The sequence below is a fragment of the Archocentrus centrarchus genome, chromosome 4, assembly GCF_007364275.1.
Source record: "Archocentrus centrarchus isolate MPI-CPG fArcCen1 chromosome 4, fArcCen1, whole genome shotgun sequence".
Classification (NCBI taxonomy): Eukaryota; Metazoa; Chordata; class Actinopteri; order Cichliformes; family Cichlidae; genus Archocentrus; species Archocentrus centrarchus.
In genome coordinates, this window is record NC_044349.1 from 4,644,436 (window position 1) to 4,672,232 (window position 27,797).

Genomic DNA, 27,797 nt, shown 5'->3' on the forward strand with positions numbered 1-27,797 from the left:
TGTTAGTGGCATTAAAAAAGTGAAAGCGATTGGGAACAACAGCAGAGTCAGCAGATGCTGAGGGTCATAGTGCACAGAGGTCGCCAACTTTCTGCAATCACTACAGACCTCCAAACTTCATGTGACCTTCAGATTAGCTCAACAGTGTGCAGACAACTTCATGCAATGGTTTTCCACGGCTGAGCAGCTGGATCTAAGCCTCACATCACCAAGTGCAATGCAAAGCATCAGATGCAGTGGTGTAAAGCACAGCCTTCTCATCCAACATCAGTGTATGCATCATGCATGTGAAGGCAGATGAACGAATACTTTTGGTAATACAGTGAATGAGTTGGGTGAACAGGCTGCATCCCAGCACAGTTAGAAAAAGAGAGAACAGGTATGGCTGCTTTGGAGAGGCTGCCAGGAGAAAGCCTCTTCTCTCTAAAGAGAACATGGCAGCACAGCTTAGCTTTGCAAAGCTGGATCTGAGCAAACTACAAGACCAAAGTGGAGATATGCAGCCATAATGCCCAGCACCACTTAGGGAAAAAAACCTCACCTCAGACCATTGTTGGGGGTTTTTTTTTTTTTTTTGGCAGGACAATAAATCATACTATAAAAAAAGCCATTATTGTTAAAACACTTCATTGTACTGCAGTCTTAAATAAGAGACATTTTTGTAATAGCTGTCCACTGAGGTGAGAAAAAAAAATGAGTTGATGGTAAATTCCAATGATGGTACTTTATTAGAAGAAAAGCATCAATATAACTGACTCACAGTTGCATCACTGATTTCCACAAATGACAATAAGGTTCTCTGCATGCACTTACTGAAAGCTGCATTGGATTTCAGTGAAATGCGATAGACAATAAGGCTGTGTGCAAAAGATTAAAGGATTTGTTGCTCCGTAAGGACAATCTACCATTTCCAAAAATCTGGAGAGGACCAAATCAGCCGATAATCGTCAATCAGTAATTTGAGGGAAATCTCTCCACAACTCTAAGCTTCAACCCACCGAGTTTGCAGCTCACACGTTCTGCAGTGGAAATTAAGAACATTACAATAAGATGCTGCAGTCCTAGCTGAAGGCTTACGTTTAATTAAGCCTCCATTTGAACCACCTAAATGCTAAATAAAGTATGAAGAGTCAGGCTCTATTTTATCCCCAACCAAAGGATGCAACGCTTCCATTTCCATGATTGCTAAAGAAAACCATGTGACCAGCAAGTAATGTGACCTTATTAGCATATGAGTAAAAACATTTTTAAAAAAATCAGATGTTCAGAGTATGTAATCTCATTTTATTGAGTAATACAGATGGTGCAGTACATAACATGGAAAGCAACTTATCATCAAAAAAGTTCTACTTTAGTTATTATGACACACATTTCAGTCAGTGAGGACTCCCGCTTGATTGCAGCTCACATCCCGCTGCCACGCTGCTCCTGAACTTTCTAGAAACAAGCACATTAGCCTTGTTGCTTGTTCATACGTCCGGACATAATTAGCATACCCAACATAACAGGGACTGTCCTGCACAGTAACAGTGAAATCAACTCATTTAGTGTCTTCAAGATTAGATGAACACACACTTGTATTTAATCAAGTAAAGCAGAAATTGAAAGTGATGAGTAAACAAAAAAGTGATAACTGAAGAGATATGGCTAAGGTTCATTAGCTAATAGAAAAGAGAGGCAGCGCAGCTTTCGGAGGTGTGGGGGGTGGGGTGTTTATCTCTTGACGGGCTGGACAGAGGAGGGCTGGAAGCAGGTGAGCTGGAGCTGCATGCTGCTCTTAAACTTGTTCAGCAGCTCTTCTAATAGCCTGGAGATAAAAATGTAAATTCAAGATTAATCTTAAAAAAAAAACACAAAAAGGAAACACCAAAAGGTCACAGTCACTTCAATTAGTAACGTATACCGGAATCAGACTCACTTCTTATCGGATCCGCTATGTAACTGTGGCAGTGACTCCAAAGCCAGTTTGAAGCTGGAACTAAAAATGAGAAGCTTAGTTAACAATGCTGCGTGAAGGAGCCCATTTATTAACACTGGAAAACAAGAAAATACAGTTCAAGATGAGTCTGTGAGTGTCTGTGTATCCGGGCACACTGAACTATCATACATGAACACAGACACACACACAGAAGCGCACATCACAGTGCACGCACACAGCAGAACCAGATTACTTTCACTTCCTTTCCAAAACCCACCAACTAACATAAATAGGGATTGTAGTGAGGGATGTGCGACTGCTAAGATTTATGTCCGTGACATCCACAGTCATAAATCATCAGGTACATATGTGTGACTTCCTGTCTCTCCGTGTGGACTTGCATTTGTCGTACTCACTTGCTGTCAGCGTTTAGGTATGTGGCTACGGCGTCTCTCAGAGCACACAGTTCAAGTCGAGCCTGGTTTGGGGGTTTACAGAAAAGGGCAACAATGTAGATAAACTCATGTAATCATCGCCAACTGACACCAGATGGTATCTAGAACTGAAATATAGCTTTATTAAAAATGGCAGGTATTTCCCCCAAGTGTGGTGGTCGACTTATGAGTCAGGGTCCTACTATGAGTGAGAAACTGCTGTGTGACTGCGGGCGTATGCGTGTGAGTGTGTACCTACCTGTAGGGCTCCGTTTTTGCTGAAGGAGGACACACACTGCATAAGACGGCACATCTCGTCCGCAACGGACTCAACGATTCTAGACAAAACCCGAGGAACCAGATCCTTAGAGACGGTGAAGACCTGTGAAGAAAAAAGAAAAAAAAAAAAAGGGTGAAGTGGCAAAAATCCCCCTAGCAAAACCAGGGTTTGAGAAATGAGTGTTGATGAGTTTTGATGGTGTTTAAGTACCTCAGCATGAACTGCAATAATGTTGACCAGTGCTTCCTTCAGGTAGTTCCTTACACCTGTGACAGGAGGAGGCACAAAGTGAACTTTGGATTTGGGAGACAGACACCCTCTATTTTTAAGATTAGGCGTAAACCTTCCTTTTCAATAAAGCTTATAGTTAGGGCTGGATCAGGTGACCTGAACCACCACTTAGTTACGCTGCTATAGGCCTAGGCTGCTGGGGGGGTTCTCATAATGCACTGTTTATTTTTATGCAACTCTTTCTACTCTGTTTTTACTTCACTCTGCATTTAATCATTAGTTATTATTAATCTCTAGCTCTCTCCCACAGCATGTCTTGTCCTGTCTCTCTCCCCTCAGCCCCACCGGTCACAGCAGATGACCCCCCCCTCCCTGAGCCTGGTTCTGCTGGAAGCTTCTTCCTGTTAAAAGGGAGTTTTTCCTTCCCACTGTCACCAAGTGCTGCTCATAGGGGGTTGTTTTGACTGTTGGGTTTCCTCTGTGTTATTGTAGGGTCTTTGCCTACAATATAAGCACCTTGAGGTGACTGTTGTGATTTGGCGCTATATAAATAAAATTGAATTGAACAAAGATCCAGATAGAAAGCGAACTTGAAACAAAAAAACCTCTGACATGATCGTGGACCCATTATGCTCACGTCCAGCTTCATAAACGTACTCTGGGCCTACACTAGAGTAGCTTTGCATGATTAACACTTTAAAATAATCCTTATTCATCTTATACTGTACTGCTCCTCAGTTTATTCTCTGTCTTGAAAAAAACAAAACAGTTTCCTCTACCCCCACTTTAAGCCAACTTCCTTCCGATTGGTAAACAAAAAGTTTAAAACAACAGGAAGGTGGGGCTTCTTTGCTCATAGCCAGATCTGCATGCTTGGGATGATGATATTAGGGATATCTGCTCTCACTGACATCATATAGTGCAATAGCAGGAACTACTTGCACATATTGTTGACCTTGTTATTTGTAACTTTGGCCATGTTTCTGTGAGCATCCACAATCATAACAGTACATCTCTGTCAGAACAGACTACTGGAAACTCATTTCTCTCTTCATTTGAAAGTTCAGGGTGTGGTCATTTTAACCAGAACTTGCAGCAGGTGGAAATCTGGTATCACTACGCTGACCTCAATAAGGCTGCAAAAACAGAACAGGGACTTCTGTGACCCGCTGCAGCCCAGGATGGTCGAGTCGGAGTCCATTTATGGGATGAAGAACTTTCCAGAGAGCAGCTGATCATTGCAGAGTCATTTATTGTCAGTAAATATTTATTCTGCTTCTCATTATTTAAAAACACATCTTCACATATGTGTGCGCACGCGTTTCAAATAATTAGGTGGCCAATGCTGTACCACCCACCTAAACACTGCAGACCAAATCCCTGTATTTTCCCTACATTTTGATGATGCAGACCTTTTCTGTGTGTTTACATAGAGAGCAAAGGTACTGAGCATTTCTGAGAATTCCATAACATTGTCAAGACCACTGGAATTCAAAGAATCCCTTCGCTAAATAAAACCATCTGTCTCTAAGGTCACAGCCCCATCCACAGTAGAGCCACGCCACTACGGTGAAACAAGTGGCTGTTTGATTAACGCTCCATCTGGATTTCTGCTAGAAATCTAGTAACATTTCATTATAACCCAAAGATCCAAATAATCCAACAGATGGAGCTCACAGTGTGGCAGCCTCTTCTGTGAGGAGGATACGGGGAAGAAGAGGCCATAGCTGCTGTGCTGAGTGGAAGCCTTAAAACATAACATTAAGTTAAGAGTGAAACAGTCAAAAGTAAAAACAGAAAGAAAGTACTGAAACCGGATTCTTAATGCCTTGCAGCACCCCACACACCAACTTGAATCCCACACAAAAAAATGCACCAAGTGAAAGTATCATATCCTAGAACTGTGGTTTGCTGTCCAAAATGTTCCTCTTTCACATGTACTCCAAACACACAAACTCACAGAGGCGGCAACAAACAAGAGCAACACTCCAACTTTTCATCAAGATTAACTAACGCGCTATGAGCTGCTGCCCACCTGAACGGGCTCGCAGAGCTCTCACACACTCTGACATGTTGCTTCACATCCTGTGCTAAGGTAGACTACACATTCAGTCAAGTTTCACCTGGGTTTGGACTGCACTGCGCGAGCAAAAAAAAAAAGTCAAACTACACTCGTGTACACACATATCGCTGCACACCCACAGCTAGACACAAAGGCCATGAGCGCCTTGGGAAGACGGATCGAATGATCTTAGTGGTATTTACAGTAAGCCATCAAAGAACCGTACTTTACACATGACACATGTGAACCACAGCAGCACAGATTACACACTAGAGACTGAGTTTTCATCCCACAGCCTTGTTGGGGGCTTAAATATGATTCTACTAGGGTCAGGTAGTGGTTGCTGCAGGTGATTTCCTGCACAGTTATATCAGTACTGGGTAAGAGGGTACCTGTAGGTGTTTGGCAGTCTCTCCAATCAAAATATCCAGCATAGATGCCGGGCTCCAGGGAGCCTGCGATCGGATCGGCTCGTTTCTCAATGTAGGCTTCAAAGAGTTTTCGGTCCAGCCCCCGTATGGCGTCCACACTTACCTGGCAGGTCAAGAACACATAATGTTACGGCAATAAACCAATTTGTAATTTTTAATTTAGAGCCCACATTTAAATCCTGTATACGCAATAAACTCTGTTGTTTTATTGCATTGCTTTGTCTACCACTTATTTTTTTTTTTTGCTGTTTGCATCCTTTTAAACTACTCCGCATCACCGTAAACGAGCACCAGCCCTCGGAGACTTTTCAAGTTTAAATGAATTCAGCGAGAGGTTAATGTGTTTTTAACTCTTTGCAGTACGAGGTGGCAGCTGTAGGGCAGGTGAGCCCTGTGGGAATTCTTATTCTTCAGATTCGCTCTCACAGCTATTTTAACATTTGAAGATTACAATCTAGACAAACTGTCACGCATACAACGCTATCTAAAAATAAATGAGACATGAGAATCGGTTTAAAAATGATATTTCAAAGAAAATGGCTGTAAACAGTTTTTACTGGAAAACCAACAGAATGCTTCTTTGCTTTGTGATTCAGCCATTAGTCATTGTGTGCAGCTGGATGAGTGTGTACGTGAGAAGAAGAAGAGAAAAAAAAGGGGGGTGACAGTGAAGAACTGAGCTTCTACGACCACGACCTTTATTTTTTCTGTTGCTTTTTTTTTTTTTAAAGAAGAGTCATATCTTTGCTTAGAAGAGACCAAGGGACTGCTTTATTGTTAATGACACCGCAAAACATTTCTTGCCAACACCGCAGAGGTGAGAACTCCTTCCTTCATCTGAAACCTGTCAAGAAGCAGATGCAGGAGTCTGTGACACTGACCCGTGTGATCTTCTCTGTCCCTGTGAAGCCATGCTTTTCAAAGTGATCAGCCAGGTTCAGGAACGTGTGTCTCTCCAGGTACTGGCAGTTACTCAGGATGATCAGCAGACGCTGCTCCTACACACGCACGCGCACACACACACACACACACACACACACACACACACACACACACACACACACACACACACACACACACACACACACACACACACACACACACACACACCTGATGTTTACACTTTTAATGCTTTTGAATACTCTCACTGTCACTACCTTAGGTCCAAAATACAGACTGCAGATGAACGTAGCTTCTGGGTCTGAAGGGTGTATATGGAAGCGCCTCAAACCAGCTTTGTTTGTACTGGCCTGCAGAAGGCCTGGTCACAAAAAGAAGCCCAGCTGTATAGAAATTGTGCCTCCCTTGCTCTCTGATGGGTTTCGAGTCCTACTGAACGCAACATGATGTTCGTTTAGTAAATTATGGTCCCGATTAGCGCGCTGAAGGACAAGCAAGCAGAATACACTTTAAGGTGGTCCTGCCTTGTGACTCACGCCTCACTACCGTATGAGCATCGTGATATTCACCCCGTTCTCCTGACATGGAGTTTAAAACACCAAGAGCAGCACTCAATTCAAGGCTGCGCAATTGGACCTTATGAACCGATGATGTCACGGCGCCTATTCCCATCTTTTATATACACTGGCGTTCTCGCAGAAAACATAGGTCCGACCACCACGATGCTTGTGCAGAGCTCTGCAGCCTCTGGTCAAACTCCATCCTTACCTAAACCTCCTAACCTTCATACAATTCTGGAGATGTTATTACAACCAGAAAGTGCATTCCTTCCCAAAACACGTCCTTATTTTTTAACAAGCTCTCACTTTGTTCAAATGCCTTTCCTTTTAATAGTCTAAAAATTTGATTCATCCTCACAAACACACAATAAAGCATGGCAATTAAACACGTGCACACAGACACTGTCAGAATGATTCTGACGCCCACAAATTATGTCATCACCGGCAGGAGTGTGTTTTCCAAAATAACCAAAGCAGACTGCTACAAACAAGAGCTTAGTGGGCTGAAGTAAACTGATGTCTGTGTAGTAACAGCAGTGAGGCACTGTCCACGTTTGTGTGTGCTGCTTGCTAGATTGCTATCTCACAAAAACTGAGACCAGTTTTAACTCTGGTCATCTGCTCTCAGTCAAGTCTGGCTGCATATTCAGGCTGGGGAAACCCCTTCTGCACCTTGCTCCATTTCCCCTTACCAGAAGCACTCTACACCCTGCTCTTCTTCCTCCTCCTCGTCCTCCCCTGCGCTTAACCCCCTTCGCTAACCTCTCAAACAAATTACAGGAAATAAGGACGTCTCTACTTCTTGTCCACAACCAGGAAACAGACTGATAACATTTCGTGGTTCGAATGAGTGACACACGTTTGTCTAGCCGTGTAAAGAAGGGAGCCCACGCTCTGCTGGCAGTTGCCACATGTGGGTTTTCAAGTGTAATAACCTCACACAGTTTAAAGAAAATAATGAACAAAATATTGTGCTTACAGACGTTGGACTAAAGCCCTCTTGAATGCCAGTAAATCGATCTGGAGAGGACAGGTCCACTGAAATATTGCTGCACAAAAGGGAGAGATTTTAAAATGTTGTCCATGCACAATAATCACAAAGAGATAAAATAAAAAAGGTCATACAAACACTTACTGAGATGTATCAATGTCTCCAGCTGTTTTAGTGCTCAGCTGCTCCAAACAGGTTATAAAAACCTATGGGGACACATTCAACAGCCGCATGAATGCTCAGATCTATGCTTACTCTATGATGAAATCAATTTATTACAGATTTAGACCCAAGGCACAATAAAACACTGAACAGTGTGTGCATGTCAATATGTAGGGTTATCGGCACCTCACAGTATGTAAACTGGAAGTAGCCACTGCTCTGTGACGGAATATAAAAACAAATGTAACATGATATTTTTTAGATTACGTAGGTTTTCAGAATTATAGGTTCATCCATTCAGTGATCAGTGCTGCCCGCCACAAAAAAAAAGAAGAAGAAGAAGAAAATGCCATAAACTGCAGTTCTTCTAACGGCCGCTTGAGGCTGACTCCAAAAATGAATGGAAGTCATAGACTCCTTTGTTAAAAAGCCCAACTTACAGCATTAAAAGGGATGGTATAAAAATTATTATGGCCTCAGAGAATTTCTGACTTCATAACAGCTGCAAAGTGGCTGAATTCTTTATACCCTAAAGGCTCAAAGTTAGGGATGTGGCTGCGTTCGCTGACAGGTGTACCAAGACAGGAAGCTGCAGCTTACAGCTGTCTGCTAGGCCTCACCACCACTAATCTGAATTAGGCGCCAACCACAAAGGCTCGGAGACTTCTCAGTGACCCCCTGGAAACCTGTAGTCATTAGGGAATATTGTGTACTCCCTGACTGGTTGGTGTAAGTGCTGGAGGTTGCTGGCATTCACAAAGAGGGACCTGCACTAAAACTCTTTGTGCCAGCAGCCATTAAAATCCAGTTGGGGAATACATATTTTTCCCTGTGAGTGGTGGTTGTCAGATGATTGCTGATCTTTAGGCCTGTTTGACTGAGGTCTTACTGAACTAAATTTGTCAACCATGTTGGTGCTGTTGGTGCCTTTTAGATAGTTTAATGGAACTGTCTAAAAATATGGTCTGCCTTATGGTACAGATCTTCCAAGACATTTGTGCTTCAGTTTTAGGACGTGACTTTATAGTATTTTATTGATTTTATTTAGCACCAACTAGGAAATATATATGTCTCTCTCTGTATTTGCATTAGCTGATAACACCCCACTCTGTCATCCAAATATGGTCACTTCTGTCTCCAAAAACAACACAAAAACACAAATGTTGAGCCTTGAAAATGTGGAGACCAAAAACAATGGTAGACATCATGGTGCCTACATCCATCTTATCAATACAGTCTATGTTCATAATGAAACCCTGTGTATCTTAAATGTACAGATCTTACCTTCATGATGCTCACACTAAGCTCTGCAGCCTGGTCCTGGACCTGGTCTAACTGCAACACCTGTGGAGAAGAAATCACAGAAAGCCTGTTAATTCATTCTAAATCCATAAAGGATTTCTCTGTGTTTAATGTCAGATGGCAACAGCATGAGTCTGTCATGGAAATCACTGCATGGGCTCAATAACACTTCCAGAAATCACTGCCTGAACACAGTTCACTGCACCATCCACAAATGCAGGTTAAAGCTCTATCGTGCAAAGAAGCCATCATGTCTGGGATAAAGCTCAGGTCAGACATACTGAAATTTGAAATTCTTTCTGGGAAACACTGATGCTTGTCCTCTGGGCTAAAGAAGAAAGGGACCAGTCATCAGTGCCCAGTTCAAACGCCTCCATCTCTGATGGTATGCCAGCATTAGTACCAATAGAACTGGCAGCTTACACATGTGGGAAGGTGCCATCAAAGCTGAAAGGTGCATGCAGGTTTTAGAGCAACACACACTCTCATCCAGATGTCTTCTTGAGGGAAAGCCTTGCATGTTTCAGCAGGACAATGATAAATTGCATACTGCAGCTATTCCAACAGCATGGCTTCATAGCAGGAGAGTCCAGGTACTGAACTGACCTTCCTGCAGTCAATGGACTGCTGTTAAAAGAAGAGGGGACGCTCCACATGGGTAAAAATGGCCATCGAACATCATCTCAGTTCAGACATTTTATATATTTTCTGTTTTCCATTGTGAATAAAATATGGGTTTATGAACTTTGCACATCATTAGCATTTTGTTATTTATAATTACACAGTGCCCTGAATTTTTGGGAATTGGGTTTGTATATAGGTTTGCTTCAAATTTCCCTTATTGCCTCAGCAATGCTGACATTTGCAACAGAGTGCCAGCAATAGCAGCATTCAAAGTCATTCATTCACAAAGTGACGATCATAGCAAGAAGTTTGCTGTGTGGGCCCTTTGTTGTTTATTTTTTATTTATTTTTTTTAACAGAAAAAAAAGAGATTTTCCCAAATTTTCTTGTCTATCACCATAATTAGGAACAATGTAGTGGGAAACACATGCAACCAATCTGTTCTTTCTGTTGTGTGTCATTTTTCTCTCTAGCACTGGCTAGTATCCTTCCTTCACGTCCTCATCCTGATTCTGAGAACTGATGCACACTATTATTATGTACACTATACTGCCAAACTGTTCCCACAAAGTTGGGAGCATAAAATTGTCCAAAATGTCTTTTCTCTAGAGTCCGGTGGTGGCGTGCTTTACACCACTGCATCTGATGTTTTACATTGCACTTGGTGATGTAAGGCTTGGATGCAGCTGCTCAGCCATGGAGACCCATTTCATGAAGCTCTCTACACACTGTTCTTGAGCTGATCTGAAGCCCACACGAAGTTTGGAGGTCTGTAGCGACTGACTCTGGAGAAAGCTGCACTATGTGCCTCAGCATCCGCTGACCTCACTTTGTGGCTGAGTTGCTGTCATTCCCAGTTGCTCCCACTTTGCTATAATACCACTAACTGTTGACTGTGGAATATTTAGTAGTGAGAAAATTTCACAACTAGACCTGTTACACAGGTGGCATCCTATCACAGTACCACGCTGGAATTCACTGAGCTCCCGAGAGCGACCCATTCCTTAAATACTGTTTGTAGGAGCAGTCTGCATGCCTAGGTGCTGTGGAAGTGATTGGAACACCTGATCTCAATGATTTGGATGGGTGAGTGAACAATTTTGGCTGGGTAGTGTATGTGCCAGTTAAATAATAGCCTGTAATTTTCAAGTGTCAGTGGCAGCCATGGAAGATGAAGTTCGTGATTACTGATTATCATGAGAACACTTCTGTAACTGGGATGTTTGCAGGATATTAACGAACATTTATTTCTCCAGGTTTGATTTCCAGGGGCTCTTTGAGCGACTGCAGCATCTGGACCATACACTGCTCAAACCGTGAAGGCTGCAAAAACATCAAAGACAGAGATTGTGAATGTGAGCTGGATTAGAAAATATTGCTTTTTTCACTTCATAAGCATACAGAGCTACTGACCTGAGTGCAAACTTTTTTCATTAAGACATAAAGTGCTGCTTGATACATTAACTCATCCTTACCAGGCTGGTGATTCCCTCATTATCTACCAACCAGTCTTCCTTTTCAGCAAGTCTCTTGACATCTAAGAGTATAAAAAGCACAAATCAAAAGAACAGTGACTGGAAACTGACTTACAGTTTACTGAACTCAGAGCTGTGCTACATGTGAAATGTGCAGACTTTCATGTGGGGTCATTACTAATGAAAATATAAACAGAATTAAAAGTTTCAGAGGGAAAACCACATGATATAAAACGCCAACTCCTTCTGCCCAGACCACAATTTGGTGTGTGTGTGTGTCTGTGTGTGTGTGTGAATGTGCGTGTGAGTGTGTGTGGGGGGCTGAGTAAAAACCAGCCACTCTTCTCAAAATGACCATTCCTAACTACAAGTGAAACAGCATGTCTGGTTTTAGTCTCATAACACTTTCTCCATTACTAACCTGGAAGTTGAATTAGCTAAAAGTGACACTTGAGGACATAGACCACTAAGCACTTATCATTACATATAAATCTATATGATTTCATAAAGTCTGCCCTTTCGCTGCACGCTTTGAGTTTGTGCTAATCAGTTTTACTTAATGATGTAAAGCAACTGATAAAACTAAGTTTACACTCTTCTCTAGAGTGATCTGTTTCACAAGCGAGTTACAGAGTATCATTACATTAGCATTTGACCAGATGCCAAACTTCTATTCAAATATCATAGAAACAATCTTGTTATGTAACTTTAAAAAACTTGATTTCTTGAACAGAAACAGAGCTTCTCTGTTCTGCAGAGAAAAGAAGCCGTTCTCAGGCGTGGATCAGGGTGCTGTACAGGCACACTGATTTACAGGCATGTCTCTGCTGCCACTCTTAAACAACTGGATGCTGTTTACCAATGTGCCTGCTGATAGTTCTAGTACTCAATACTCCATGAAAAAAGCGATAGACATGACTGAATATCTCACTAGGAAGCTGTTGCACATCATTATTATGCTAGATGGGTGCTCAGGGCCTTACTGAACTCTGTCCAGTGGCTCTATCATTTAAGACTGCACTGAGACAGGAAAAACTGCTTTCAGCTTTTATGTTCTTACCACATGAAACTCTTAACAATTCACCATAAAATAAGCTGTTTGGTAACTCCTGGTCAATTAAAATGGACATCTCGAGGTGGCGTGTTTGCTCTTCTGTCCACTACTGACAGCTCTTGCTCAAAGCTCGCGCTCTCTCACCTTCTGTTGTATGCAGCAGAGTCACCATGAGGCAGTGAACTCTCAAATCCAGCAGAAGATCCTGGATCACGTGCAGCAAATCATTTGGGATCTCCATAGCAGACAGAGCCTCATGACAACCCCTGGATAAGAAACAACGGAGAGAAGAGAAGTTATTAAAGGGGAGGCAATCGTGAGGTCCCCAAATGCTCCCATTTAACAAAGGCACAAATCAATGTAAGGCAACGCGCATGAACCTGACAGTGTGTATGATTTGTGTGAGCCAGGCTCCAGTCAGCTCCGTCTTGTTCTCCCAGCCCCCATAAAGACTGAGCTCCCCTTGTGGCAAAGTGGTGGGTAGGAGAGCACCTCGAATGAGCTTCACGAGCCGACTGGTCAACTCCTCGATCATTTTCTACAAAACACACAACATACAGTTTGTACTGCAGAATTTGTCTAACTCTGAGTGCACAAACAAAAAAATCTCAAATGAGCATTTTTAGAGTAAATTAGAAATCCTCGTACTTTGAAGTCGTTCTGTCTCTGTCTGGCATTCTTCTTGGATTTTTCCACTTGTCCAGATTTCTCTCCAGTCTGTAGGGAAAACACAAATCCTTAATCTCACCTAAATGAAGTTCAGATTACTGATGATGGTACATCACTGGGCAATTTTAAAAACTGTATTAAACTCTGAAACAATGTGACGCGTACCCATTTTAGCATATCAGTGACAAACTAAAGTACTAAGAATGTGTTTTATATTGAGGTTTCTTGCTTCCATTAGAGCAAACTACAACAATAAACACAAATTTCCTTCCACTTCTCTTGAGGATCAGATAGTTTCCAAATACTATTTGGAAACCCCGAAAAATCGCAATGCAGATATAGGATAAAAACCAGCAGCAGAATGGGGAAAAAAGTGTTATTAGTCATTAGCCTAAAGCTCAAAATGATTGGTCCACCCAAATGACTAATAACAGTTTTGACGGGAAATTGTTGACAGAGTTGTATGTGGATCACTGAGGACGCCATTCATCTCAACTGTTATTGAGTGGAAACTCTGAGCTGGTGGATGGACAGCATTCCACTTTTCTTAGTCTTTAATCAAATGGCTTCAATCACCAAGAGGGCGTTTACGAAACAGTCCTCAATGAGCACGAGTGAACGAAGCTGAACTGCTTCTCTAACTTGATATACTCTAATAACCCACCTCTAATCCTGCCCCTCCTGGTCACTCCCAATGCAAACCACTGTCTTGAACCCCTATAATGAAAATGACTACAAATATTCACCCTGAAAAATTAACATTATTGGGCTACAGCTCCACAGGGCCCAATTCATCCCTGGATTATCTTGTGCGCACTGACGCTTTGACCATGCTGTACGCAGGATCTCTGCATACAGCAGATGTAAATGTTCACCTCACTAAAAAGGCTTCCGTTAACATAGGAGATCCAAAGCTTCCAGAAATTGGGCAGCTGACCGATGACAACATCTGAAAGCTTCTCCACAAACTGCACCTGCTGCGGGGTGTCGAAATGCCAGTCTAGAAGAAAGACACACACACACACACACACACACACATTTACAAAATATGATGGGGGGACTTAAACTGGTGTAATACTTCTGTAGTTCGAATATTCACACAAGAGAATGTTTTAATTCCTGGCACTTGAAGCTCAAGATGTTTGTTTTCTTTTTGTTTGTGCTGTTACCGTACAGCCTGATGTAAGACGATTCCCCTAAGCACATATACATGACAGAAAGTGTTACACACACAAACAAACAAATGTGTATACAGGGCAGACAGGGAAGCCCCCCTTAGAACCCAGTGTGTGGGCGAACCTGTGAAGTGCTGCGCTACTCACTGCTGGATCGTGGCGTTCGGAGACTGCCCCCTCTCTTCAGAGACGCAGTGTGGCTGAGCCTGCCGAGGGCTGATGGACGGGTATCCCCCTCGGGGTCCAGAGCTCCTGCGCCCACTGAGACGTAACGAAAGTGGGGAGGGATGAGAAATGAGCTCGGAGGAAAAAGAAACACATACTACAGATATCAAATAATCACATTTTCATAATTCCACATTCCTCAATAAGCTCAGCAGGCTTTCACACCAAACAAGCCCTCCCGACTTTCTTTATTTGTGTTCTGATCCGTCTCAGCGGAGAGAATGCCCCCTTGTTTTCAGGCTGGGGAAACAGAGCAGCGGGCTTTGTGCGAGCGCTGGGGTGAAGTGGGTTTACACCGGCCACAACGTGCTCGGTCACATCCAATCCCTAAGAGCTCCTCTAGATGGCAACGGGGAGCTATGCAGCGGTAATGAGTGAGAAAGCCCTGGAACCACACACAATTCCATCTCAGCATGCGAGATAACTTGAGCACAATCTGAGAATCTGCGATAACTTAATGATAACAGAACAAGGGGTGAAAAAAGGAATGAAAGTGAAACACTGCGGTGCTCAGAGAGGATCAAAATTGCTACAATGAAAATGAAACTTAAAAAAGACAGGTTTGTGCAACGCTGCACAACGCCCACATGTAGTTTGTCTAAAAAAAAAATCAATGGAGACTGATCAGTCACATTTCCAAAACATGTGTCTGACACACACTCACACACACACACAGAGAAAAGCGTACTGGTGAGTCACAACGTTGAATGTAGTGTGTAAGCAAGAACTGAGAAATCCCCAAGCAGAGGAGAAAATGTGGTTGAGGTGGCTGTGCACACAATACACTCATCCAGAGTAGAAAATGTAAGGAAATTCTCGTTTGAGTCAGACTATCTGTAAACAGATGAAGCTTTCTTATATCACAAATACACACACACACACACACCCACACACACTCACACACACACATGCACACACAGCCCCACCCCCCACCCACATGGAGCAATGCTCTGTGAGGTTTTCCTGTCTTTTTACAGGGATGAGAGCTGCTGTTGACCCAGGTGGCAGCTGAATCCCCCAGCGTCCTCAGAATGCACAAGCATGTGTGTGCATGAGCAGTTTTAGGTGTGCGCAGGACTGCTGTGTATGCTCAAAGAATTTATTATCCTGCTACACTGCTCCTTGCCAGAATTCAGAGAGTTAAACTATAGAAGCCTCTGTGCATGTGTGTTGAATAAACTGAGACAATGTGTGTCGCCTATACACACTTCCTCATCGGGTCTGTGGCTTCTCTGCAGGCTGGATGAGTTCCTCTTCCAGAGGGGTCACTGACCTTGACCACACGCACACATACCTGCTTTCTGTCTAAGAGGACACATACCTCATTCCCACGCTACAGAATACAAGACTCATAACTTTTTCCTTGAAAAATGCCTCATTGTTTCACCCATATTTTATGTTCTCACAGACAATATGAAATTTGTCTGGTATGGGAAAAATAAAGATGGGACCAACAATAAAAACAAGTGTCTGCATTGCAGATATTATTTTTCCATTACTTCAATTTTTAACATTTTCAGGCTTTACTGTACAGATCTTAAAAAATTCTGGATAAGTAATACAAATACAAAATACCACCATGCAAACACCTGTGAGGTGTAAACACTGCATTGCTCCTGGAGCGGCATTTCCTACGCCTAAGATCCCAAACGCAAGGGTCGGAACAGTGAATTCCCTCCAATTGTTCACTGAAAACCTATTTTTCCAGAGAAAAAACTCCTGTTAATTGTATTAATATTGGCAGAAGAAGCGCTCTTCAGGAAATAAAAGTACTGCAGCTTCTAATTGAACCGGGCAGAGTCAGACTGCAACACTGGTGCATGATGGGAATGTTTAGACATACGGAAGCAACTTGTGCTGCTATGCTCCTTCACCCCCCCCCCCCAGCTCTCAGGCTTTTGTTTCTAACAAAGACGGATGGTTGTATTTCACATTTAAGGCACTTTATAGGGTAATTAATGGAATCGTGACTACACCAGAATGACCTCTGGCCTCATATTCCTGACTAGGAACAACACTCGAAAGAGAAAATCACACCAGTTACTGCAAATATGCCTGACCCTAAGACAGGAATAATCTCTGCCACGTGTGATGCTGACAATAGCATAAAAATAGCTAATGAATACATCTAGTGAATGTGATACAGAATATGTGGAGGCTGTGAGGTACCATTAACCAGGGGGTGGGGGGGATCATGGCTGTACAGAAGGAAGGGTAAGGGTGGGAAGGAAAGAGGGGAAGAGTGAGGCTGGGGGAATGCAGTGGATGTGGTTTTTATAATGATGGCTGCTGAAGCATTGCTTGGGTGGAGGCAGAGGTTTCACACTTGGGCCAGAGGTGAGTAGCGAAGACTGAAGATGGTGAATATCAGCCAGAGGTGTGTGTGTGTGTGTGAGGGGAAGAGGTGCACTGTGTGACACCAGAGAAGACAGGAGACAGCTGTAGCAAAGAACAAGAGCAGGCAGCAAAACAGGAAGATTGTGTGCACCTTTCTGCATGTCTGTGTGAACGCTGCGCTCACCAGGAGAATGACAGCACGGGTAACTTGTTTAAACATGAGGGAGGTCTTATTTTTTTTTTTTTTTTTTGAGCGGTGCTCATGGCTTTCCATTTGTTTGTACTGCATGATTTGCTGCCATCCAAACCAAGCCTCAGTATATTCCTGGGCTGTAAGGTGTTTGGCATGCAGCAGCCACAGTCTGAATCGAAGGTGACGTGATGACCAGACAGCCACCCCCCCACAAAAAAGCTCCATAATCGTGACTCTCACACACAAGGACACACACACACACACACACACACACACACACACAGACACTCACACACAGCAATTATCAAAGGTCGGTCTATTAGATCCAATAAAAGTAATATTGTACCATTTACCATTTATATGTAGAAAGACATACAAGACATACATATATAAGCTTTGATGAGAAACACCAGCTCTCAGCAGACCTGTGTACATTTATGAGAAGACTCCGCAACAAAATGTAGGTTATTTTAGAAAGTATGCTGTGCTACATCTACAAAGGCAGAGGGGTATGTTATGTGATGTTATGGGTCAGAGCAGATTTAGAAATTATACAAGAACTTGACAGCAGACACTGAAACTCTCATTCCACCTGTTAGAAAATCAAGTTTGGTGGCAATCTCCGAGGCCTAAAGAATGACGCCCAAACTGCAGTTCCTGAAATCACCACTTGAGGCTGGCTCAAAGAACAAGTCAGTCCCTAGACTTCAATGTTAAAATGGCCAACTTCACATCATTAAAAAGCCTGTTTACAGACTTAAAAAAAAAAACCACACACACACACTGACGAAGAATAAAGAGGAATGAAAACTTTATCAATACTGTGTCAGAATTTTAGATATAGAGTACTGTTTGGGTCTCGTGCTTTAACTGAGTCACTTCAAACTGTATATGAAGTCTTACACAGCTGTTTTTAAATAAACACGTTACTATAAATGTCCATGTCAGCGTGTGTGTGTGTGTGTTTCCGTGAAATTTCTGCAAACTAGCAATTTTCTGAACAGTTGGGTTGGCCTGCTTTCAGACTCCCTTTCTACCACATGTTGCTCTGCAGTGGAATGCATGTGTGAAGTGAAAAGGGGCCATCCCTGACATGATCATCAGGATGATATTTAAGCGTGGAGGAGCGGGGCGCAAACCAGTCCCTAGATCCATCAAGCCTGAGCCCCGGAAACCACTGTTACTTTTAGCATTAGACATGTTTATGTTCCAGCTGTGCTATGTGAAGCAGCCACCCACTCACAATGCATTTGGTGTGGGTGTCTTAGTGTGAGTGTGTGCATGCATGTGTCTAAGAAGGGTTGGCGAATCGCTGGTCTTCCTGAGTGGACGGCTTCACATCCACATTTTTCTGCTGGCTGATTTAACAGAGGAACAGCTTAATTGGGGTTAATTGTTCCAATCCATCTGTGAAGCTGTGTGTTTGAGTGAGAAAGCCGGTTTGTGTGCGCAGTAACATGTCAAGCACTGAAACCTAAATTCAAAGCCAGTGCTCCATCACTTTCATCTTATTCATACATTCATGAAAAAATAAACACACAGGCCTCAAGCAAGCAGAACAGGCTGGGGTGAGGGAGGGCAGTGAAGGAGCAGGGAATGTAGGCAGAGCGCTGGAATGACTGAGATGCCGCTCTCTTCCCTCAGCTGCCTTCCAGCTCACGACATCCACCAGCTGCCTGATTGGAAATGCTAAATAGGGGCTTTTCACTAAGTGTGAAAAGCGAGTCAGCTCAGACAAGTGTGCATTTTCAGTCACCTCTCTGGCCACTGATGAACTCATCTCTGCAGTTCTGCATGAGCTGCAGGATCCACTTGTGCTGAGCGTAGATGCACTGCCATGCTGGATCCCCTGTGGCGTGCAGGTCAGACAAGTATCTAAAAAGGCACGGGACAGAGAGAGATGTGACAAAAGACCAACAAAATTAATTGTTTATAGTTATTTATACAGTATGTGTGAGGTATTTTAGAAATAGTTTTACTAATAGATGTTGTTACACTGGTCATCCCATATTAGAAACAACACACATAACTGTGAATACAAAGCCCCACCCACTATGTGTAGAAACCTTCTCTTCACATGGGACACTGATCAGAAGAAATTCGGCTTAACAGGTGATGAACGGAGAGGCTTTCTATCTATTCTAACTGTTCCAGCCACTTATACATGGATATGTAATACATATAATGGCAACACAGTTTGTGTCTCACACCTATCTAAACCCCAAAGAGAAAAAAAATGTATATAGCTGCAAACAAACAAAAACACAGCGCCAACAAACTAGTGACAAAAAGTCAGCATGTATATCAATTTTTTTTTGTTTGTTTTAAATCAGGGTAAAAGTATTAGATTAAAATTCTGTTTTACAAGAGTGACCTGGCCAACAGCAACATGTGAGGCCAATAATAAAAATAAAAAAAAGGGGGTTTGATCATCAACACTACTTTTCAGTCCCAGAACATCACTCAGTAACCTTAAAGAAGTCATCAGATGATTCGCTCCCTAAGCTGTCACTCTAAAAACCAGCTCTTCATTTGTTTCTCATTAGGAGGCATATTTCAAAAGTTTGAGAAACATGAACAAAACAAGCGCACACGCACACACACACACACACACACACTAACGTGGAGAGTAAACAGGAGCTGAGTGGGCGTTCAGAGCTGTGCCTAATGTACCAGGATGAAAGATGTTGCCATGTGGTTGAGAGCTGGTCTCTGTGATCCTGACAGGTTGGTCTTCACAATAATAAATAGGCAGAGACCACAACTATGAATGGACAGATGGATGAAGTGGGAAAAAAAATGAAGGAAAAGAAAGACGGGGGGAGAGAAAAATAGAAGCAGAAATATGATTGGTGAACTGAGGAAAGTGAGAGGGGGAAAAAAAAAAAAAAAAAATGAGGGATGGAGGTTGAAATTCTGGTAAACGATGACACAAGCAGACATCAAAGAAGCCAAAGGGAGCGGAGGGAAGCATCATGACTTTCTGCTGGATGTTCACAGGGAATACACGTAAAGAAAAATATTCAACCCGGAGCGGGGTTAAAGAGACCTGATGTATCTTTTCTGGTCGTGAAGCGTTGATGGTGTCTGCAGCAGTTTCTCCAACAACAGACTCCTCAGAGCTCCAATCCTTGTCTCAACCTCAGCATACACTGGAGTAAAGTAGAGTCAAAATAATAATAATCAGCATAACAGTCAGTCTTGAAAAAGCTGTGAATTCCATGCATTTGTTGAGGCTACAATAGTTTACCTTTTTTGAAAACGGGGACCTCAGTATTGCCAAAAAGAGATTTGGCTTTCTCATAGTCATTGATCACCACATCGTAATCTCCCTGGAAAGAAAACCAGTTCATCTCATAATGTACACATTTTTTTTTTTTTTTAACTCATCTCATGAGACACACTGTGTGTTTAAGCCTCTCTAGCGCCACCTTCTGGTTGACATTAATTTAAGCCGTGGCTTAAAACAAACATGCTACACAAAATATTGCATCTTGTGTGAATGTGGAGAGTTCTTATAATGGGTTTAGACACCTATACAATCCAAGAAAAGTAACCAAAAGAACAAAAATTAATACATTTTAAAGATCAAAAATGCTTTAATTAAGAAAACCTGGATCACAGGCACGAGAGAGGAAAAAAAATATTCTGGAACTTGAGGCTACAATTGTTAAGAGCAGCCATCGTTTCTCTCTGCATATTTATAGATTTGTGTGCTGCCTACCTTACATTTTAATGTTTGAGGTTAGGAGATTACAGACATTTTCACACAAACAAACACAGACTTTTTCGGAGAATCAAATTAGGACATCAACATTATCAATGAAACAATCATAAGCCACAGGACTGTCCTACCCCGTTACCTTCTGGTAGCTACATTACCTGAAGCAGGATTAAAAGAATGCTATCACAAATAACCACTGCCCCAAGTTCTCAGGTACAGACTATAAAACAGATTTCCATCTCATCCACAATTCAAAGCAAACATGTCAAATTCAAGGATCCCAGTCCAAATCCACCACTTTTCTAATTTTAATCCAGCCCGTGGATCACTTTAGGTTCTCAATCAATTCTGGCCCACCTAGTTGTAGCTGTGGTCTGCACTATGACTCATGTATCGTGCACACACGAGAAGAATGAATGAGACGAGCCTCCACTGCACCTGCAAGCTCACGAGCTAACCTGAAAAGAATGGTATAAAAAAGAAAAGCTGATGCTGAGGGCAGACAATCTGAAGAGAGGTGGATTATAATCCAGAGGATTAGGGCTCACATTCTGTTTAGATCTGTGTATTTTGCACTTGTTTAGCTGTTTCACTTTGTCCTCACTTGCTTTTTACTTTCTCTTTGACTCATTAGTTAGGTTTAGGAACTGAAGACTACTTGGTTATGTTTACGAAAAGTTTGTGGTTTGGGTTAAAACATGCCGTTAACGCCCGAAACCCTCAATGAAAAATATCGGCTTAGACCTGACAGACCTCTCTCACTTAGTGTGTCACACACTGCCACCAAAGGACACCTTGTGCATACCTGAGATGGGCCGGCAACTTTGACAACTCTGTATTATTTTCTATTTTCAGTGAAACTGCAAACGTTTATTCACAGTTATTATGTGAAGTTAGTTTTATGCCACAGGAGCAAGGCAGAGAATCTTTTAATATGTAGGAATATAAGAACAAAGATTCGTTTTTTTGGCTTTCGCAGTAGGATTTATTTTGTTTTCTTAAATGCCACATACAGTGGCTTGCAAAAGTATTCATACCCCATGAACTTTTCCATATTTTGTCACATTACAACCACAAACAAATATATTTCACTAGAATTTAATGTGAAAGACCAACACAAAGTGGTATACAATTGTGAAATGGAAAGAAAATTATACATGATTCAAAATATTTTTTACAAATAAAAACTGTGTGGTGTGCAAAAGTATTGAGCCCTCCTGAGTCAATACTTTGTGGAACCACCTTTTGCTGCAATTACAGCTGCAAGTCTTTTAGGGTATGTCTCCACCAGCTTTGCACATCTAGTGACTGAAATTTTTGCCCATTCTTCTTTGCAAAACAGCTCAAGCTCAGTCAGATTAGATGGAGAGCGTTTGTGAACAGCAGTTTCAAGTCTTTTGCAGACTCCAACAGGTTTTCTTCCAAGATTGCCCTGTATTTGCTGCCACCACCATATTTGACAGTGGGGATGGTGTGTTCAGAGTGCTGTGCAGTGTTAACTCTCTGCCACACATAGCGTTTTGCATTTTGGCCAGAAAGTTCAGTTTTGGTCTCATCTGACCAAAGCACCTTGTTCCACATGTTTGCTGTGTCTCCAACATGGCTTCTGGCAAACTGCAAACGGGACTTTTTATGTTTTCTTTTAACAACGGCTTTCTTCTTGGCACTCTTCCATAAAGACCACATTTGTGCAGTGCAAGACTAATAGTTGTCCTGTGGACAGATTCCCCCACCTGAGCTGTGGATCGCTGCATTTTGTCCAGAGTCACCATGGGCCTCTTGGCTGCATCTCTGATCAGTGCTCTCCTTGTTCGGCCTGTACGTTTAGGTGGACGCCTTGTCTTGGTAGGTTTACAGTTGTGCCGTACTCTTTCCATTTCCAGATAATGGATTGAACAGTGCTCCGTGAGATGTTATAGCCTAAGCCTGCTTTACACTTCTCCACAACCTTATTCCTGACCTGTCTGGTGTGTTCTTTGGACTTCATGATGCTGTTTACTCCCCAATATTCTCTTAACCAACCTCTGAGGCCGTCACGGAGCAGCTGTATTTGTACTGAGATTAGATTACACACAGGTGGACTCTTTTTAGTCATTAGCAGTCATCAGGCAACTTCTGAATGCAATTGGTTGCACTCAGAGAAAAGGGGGCTGAATACTTTTGCACACCGCACTTTTCAGTTTTTTATTTGTAAAAATGTTTTGAATCATGTATAATTTTCTTTCCACTTCACAATTGTATACCACTTTGTGTTGGTCTTTCACATTAAATTCCAGTGAAATATATTTATGTTTGTGGTTGTAATGTGACAAAATATGGAAAAGTTCAAGGGGTATGAATACTTTTGCAAGCCACTGTACTTGCAGCTGTCATATTCAGGCTTGTGAGCCTGGCTGTTGTGGCTTGGCTGTATGGTAGAACGGGTTATTGTGCTTGGCTCAGAGGTATGATGGCTCAGCAACTTTTGTTGTTGACTCGCTGGAGGTTTTATGTAGATCAAGTTGTGGAATGTGCATTTAAATGAAAGCATGTTGATAAACTATTTATCTCTGCCTCTTGAAGTGATTCTCATTTTCCAGCGTTCCCTCAGTCAAACTCAGTTTGACACCCCTGCTTTAGGCTCATCTAGTGGGCTGGTATGGAAGCAAAGGGGATGCTGTATTTATCCTGCGTTTTGTTTTTGTAATTGTGCTGCTGTTTCAGCTGTTACTTAGTACACGTGTTTTCTAAGTACCTTCTGGATATTGCGCTCAATGTTGAGTGGCAGGTTGAAGAGAAACTTGAAACGCTGCAGGACGTTGAGTGCATTGCGTGTGGAGTCAGCTTTGTCTTTCCGGCCCAAGACCTCCTGGAAGAGAGTATCCGCAGTATTGCTTGCTCCTACGAGAAAGACAAAGTGAGAAAGAATGAGAGAGAGTGAACGAGGATGGAGAAAATGAGAAACTGGGATACTATATAAATAAATGCCGATACCACATTTCCCTCTTATTGCTGGTCTCTGGTTTTCTTCCTGCTCTGGATGTTATTTGACACAGAGAGAGGAGCAGGAGCAGAGACTGAGCTGCTAAAGAGAAAGTGACGGCTATCTCTTAGTCTGGCTGTTTGGTGGGACCTTTGCACAGCTGACTTGCTTCGTGGGTGGCCTTGAATGTGCCGTCAAATAGAAAAGAAAAAAAAAAAACGGAGTTCTTCTAATCAAAACAAAACCCCACCCGCAAAACAAAATCCCCGAAGGAAAAACAGCACAAGACCAAACAGAGGAACATCTAACATTTTTCCCTCACCAATCTTCATTGTGTTGAAGCTGACATTTCACAAGACTATTTTGTGATCGGCTGACTGGCGCTTCTTAGGTTTTTGGGGGTGAGCAATAGCCTGGGCCCACTGGGCCACAGGCCCTCAAGGTGGGATGAAAGCTATGTCCGGCTAGGAGGTTTATTTACTCTGGAAAAAGGGGAAAGGACCGGCTTATTGACCCTACATTAGAGGAGTCCCATTATCATGTATGACATGAAAGGGTGGGCACACACACTCTGCTGAGGTATCTGCTCACTAAAAAGAGAAAGATCTGCAAAGGTGAAACGACGTACATGTGTTTGGTCTGACTGCATAGTGCATCAGAGTCAACTGCTAGGTGCTGAAGGTGGATGACGCAACACTAGGCTCACATATTCATTCAAATTTAGCACTTTTTAATTTGTATTTTCATGCAGAATATTCCTGGAGGTATGACCAAAAATCTGTGTCACTGAATAATTTCTACATTTTCTAAATTAGAACCCTGAGTGAGAAGGGAGCACAGTCAGTACAGGTCTCCCCTCAATACGCATCATGTCATGACTGTTACAGTCACATCCACCACTAACGCAGATGATATGTTTTGGAAGACATTCCTACAGCAAGGTGACAGCATTTTCTCAAAATGATCACTTACTGTTGAGGATGTTTTCTAGCCGCTGGGTCATTGATCCCTCCACCTTCTCTGTGCCATCAGATTCCAGCTTCTGGTGGATAGCTGCAAAAAATAAACAAGCAAACTCATTAACTCATTTCATAAAAGCCTGTGACAGACAAAATGCATACTCCAAAATCACATCAAAATCAAAGTCACATCACAACCTAAAGCATAGAGGGGTAAGACATGTAAGAATGGTTTCATGTTCCCAACACTGCAGCGTAACCAATACCCAAAGACGGGAACATTTTCAATTTCAGGAACTGAAGGTAAAACAATAAACATGCCCTACCCCAGTGGTAGATGGGAGATAACCGCCTTGGTTCTCCACCCACAGATGCTGCTATTGAAGCCAACCCCCCCATCTTACGCTTGTTCCCACGCAACCAAGACCTGACCTTAGCCCAGTGAACGACTGTACCGGATCAATTCACCTAACCGAAGTCATTAACAGCAAACTGTGGTGGTCTTGGGACATTTGGAGCCCTTCGACCTGGAGGTAATGCGAATCTTAAATTGCTTCAATTGTCTGAAAAATAACATTGGGGAGAGTAGAGCTTGAGGTCTGGATGCCAAAAATGACTGGACTGGGAGGGTGGGGGGGCAGGAACTCTCTGATGGTTTGTATTCATCACTTAGCATGAAAAGCTTTACGCGGGAGAGGGAATTTAAAAAGAGGGAACGAGAGGAGAAAAAAGGAGGGAGAGAGAGAGCAGTGGGGGCTACCCCAGTGTATAAATAAAGAAGTGGGCAGCTGGGTGGTGAGAGCTGCAGTGTGGGTTTATTGACAGAGTGGAAAAGAGGTGGAGAGGGTTTAGAAGAACTTCTCATACATACTTCTGAAGCAACTCAAATATGCAACAAGCAGACATCTAAAGGATGAAGTTAAGATGGGAAAGGATGACAAAAAAGGACAGTACACTCTCAGCTTCCTTTTCTCCACTTCTCTGTCCTCCCTCTCTTGTTCTGGTACTGGCTGTTAGCAGAGCTTGACAGCAGAGGGAGCGGGAAGCAAAGTGAAGGTGGTGGTGGTGGTGGGGGGAGTTCTGTAAATAAATACATGGGTCCATTCTGACAGACAGAAGCCTCAAGGCAGAGACTGAGGTATTCCTGAAACATACTGTTCAAACATGCCATTGCCTAATCAGTACGGACGTCACTGGCCTCTCGGTCTTGACCAGCAGAAAACGAGGCCAGATGCAGGTTTAGTCAAAAGCTTTGAGACGTGGGAGTGTATACGGGAGATCGCTGCATTAACAGGACTACAGACAGAGGAAGACACACACACATACACTGAAGGTCTGCTTCGTGTCTCTGCACTCCCCCTTGCCCTGCTGCCAGCTGTTTGTCCTCTGCATGTGTCACACACTGAAGAGCTCATGACGTCACAGCTAACCTAAACATTAGGTCAGGGTCCGGATAACATGTGAGCCAGGACCTGAGGAAGAGCTGCAGCTCCTGCTTAACTTCCTGGAACTGCTGAGGCAAAAAAAAAAAAAAGGAATAAGAATAAAAATACAGTGTCCCTGGTTTCTAAAGCTGGATATGTTTTGACTCCAGCAGGGACGGGGACTCGGGGAATAGGCCCTGGGAATCGTGCATTTTTGGAACACGGTAGCCATTCCGTTTCCTGCGTCAATGGGAGACTTCCTTTTCACACAACAATGAAAATCCTCAAATTTCAACATTTTAGTGGCAACAATCCTTGGGTCCCTGACAGACTGTCAGTCAGTCAATCAGCCACCGTGTCTGCCGCCCAGAAGCACACAGACAAACTGGCTGATTGTGTGTGTCTGGCTGACGTTTGGTCACATTTGTCACTGAGGCCCCACGACCACACAGTCCCCATGGCCGAACTCCATCCATCTTTCACCAGTGTGTGCTGGTTCACATCAAGTGTTTACACAATTTTTATTTATTTATTTACAGTGAAAAAATCCCCTCCTAAACATAAATAAAATACTTTGTAATCCAGAGAAACTGGGTATTATAAAATAGAAAAATACATCTACAGCTGAACAGGTTTTCTTCAGCAGCATAAAAATAACCAAAACTTCCCCTTTAGAGAAGATGAGCTTTCTACCTTTACAGTTCTTGGTATGTTCACCACTTAAAGTTACAGCATCTTACCTACAGTACGACTTCATGCCTCAACTTATTAGCCTGTTAGCCTAATGCTACATCGAAAGACACGGTTTTCTGAGGTAGACATAGTCAGCCACTTGTGGCCTTTAAAAAGATGTCCCTTTATGTTCACAAATATTTGTTTGAGAAGGAAAAGGTGGAAAGTTATGTTTTCGGGCTATCACAAGGACTAGACTTCAGCCTAACTGCAGCCATGAATTCAGTGAAGAATTTTCTGAGGTTTCAAAGACATCATCATGGTTTACAACAGTCAAGACTAAAATCAGATGACATCTGCTTCAAAAGTGAAAGTTTAATAGAACTCTAGATCACAGCCAGACTTTGTTTCAAAAGTACAAACACGAGTCTTTGTTTTTTTAAACAGCATAGAACTGACGCTTTGATTGTGACCTCACATATTAGTTTTGCCAAATGGAAAAATAAAAATGTTTACACTATTTATGTATGTATCTACATTTATATTAAGTTTCTCGTGGGGTTCTGTCTCATTATTCGTTGCATGATGAACTATTTATATGAGCTCCTTTGTGGAGTCAAAATCGACTCTTCCCACATGCGGCACACGGGGGTTCAGTGTTTAGCACAGCTGCTTCATAACAAAAAGGTTTTCTATATATATCTTTTCCCAAGTTAAAAATCCACATTGTGTGGAGCCCAATGGGAGAATACAATGAAAGATGAGTGGTTATTTTGGCAGAAGAACTAAACTCACTAACGCGACAGTTTGATAAACGCTTTTGCCAAAAAGATGTTGCAAATGAGAAAGAATGAACTGGCTAACTTTCCATCCAATCAGATCTGTATTTCTGATCTTCACTTTGGAAGCTCCACAATTATACCCTAGCTAAAAAGCTGGCTTGAGATCCCAGGCTTGTTTCTTGATTTGCCAAAGGTCAAAATTAGATAACTAACCCAAACAGTGCTGCAATTAATAAGATTTTTTCTCACAG

The 27,797-nt window shown here is 42.5% G+C and overlaps 1 protein-coding gene across 1 annotated transcript in view; it reads right to left on the reverse strand.

Moving 5' to 3' along the window:
• Positions 1-1,270: 1,270 nt before the first annotated feature.
• exoc2 (exocyst complex component 2) overlaps positions 1,271-27,797 on the reverse strand; it is a 48,302-nt gene continuing 21,775 nt past the window's right edge. The window contains exons 7-28 of the mRNA XM_030727759.1: positions 24,682-24,762; positions 23,482-23,627; positions 20,274-20,355; positions 20,073-20,175; positions 18,780-18,898; positions 14,416-14,529; positions 13,969-14,093; positions 13,073-13,141; positions 12,805-12,962; positions 12,569-12,690; positions 11,371-11,432; positions 11,138-11,218; positions 9,254-9,313; positions 7,952-8,013; positions 7,796-7,865; positions 6,238-6,354; positions 5,318-5,459; positions 2,843-2,898; positions 2,612-2,734; positions 2,335-2,396; positions 1,919-1,978; positions 1,271-1,807 (exon numbers count right to left, since the gene is read on the reverse strand). Coding sequence (XP_030583619.1) covers positions 1,714-1,807; positions 1,919-1,978; positions 2,335-2,396; positions 2,612-2,734; positions 2,843-2,898; positions 5,318-5,459; positions 6,238-6,354; positions 7,796-7,865; positions 7,952-8,013; positions 9,254-9,313; positions 11,138-11,218; positions 11,371-11,432; positions 12,569-12,690; positions 12,805-12,962; positions 13,073-13,141; positions 13,969-14,093; positions 14,416-14,529; positions 18,780-18,898; positions 20,073-20,175; positions 20,274-20,355; positions 23,482-23,627; positions 24,682-24,762 — 2,108 coding nt within the window. The 3' untranslated portion in view covers positions 1,271-1,713. The remainder of the gene's footprint in view (positions 1,808-1,918; positions 1,979-2,334; positions 2,397-2,611; positions 2,735-2,842; positions 2,899-5,317; positions 5,460-6,237; positions 6,355-7,795; positions 7,866-7,951; positions 8,014-9,253; positions 9,314-11,137; positions 11,219-11,370; positions 11,433-12,568; positions 12,691-12,804; positions 12,963-13,072; positions 13,142-13,968; positions 14,094-14,415; positions 14,530-18,779; positions 18,899-20,072; positions 20,176-20,273; positions 20,356-23,481; positions 23,628-24,681; positions 24,763-27,797) is intronic.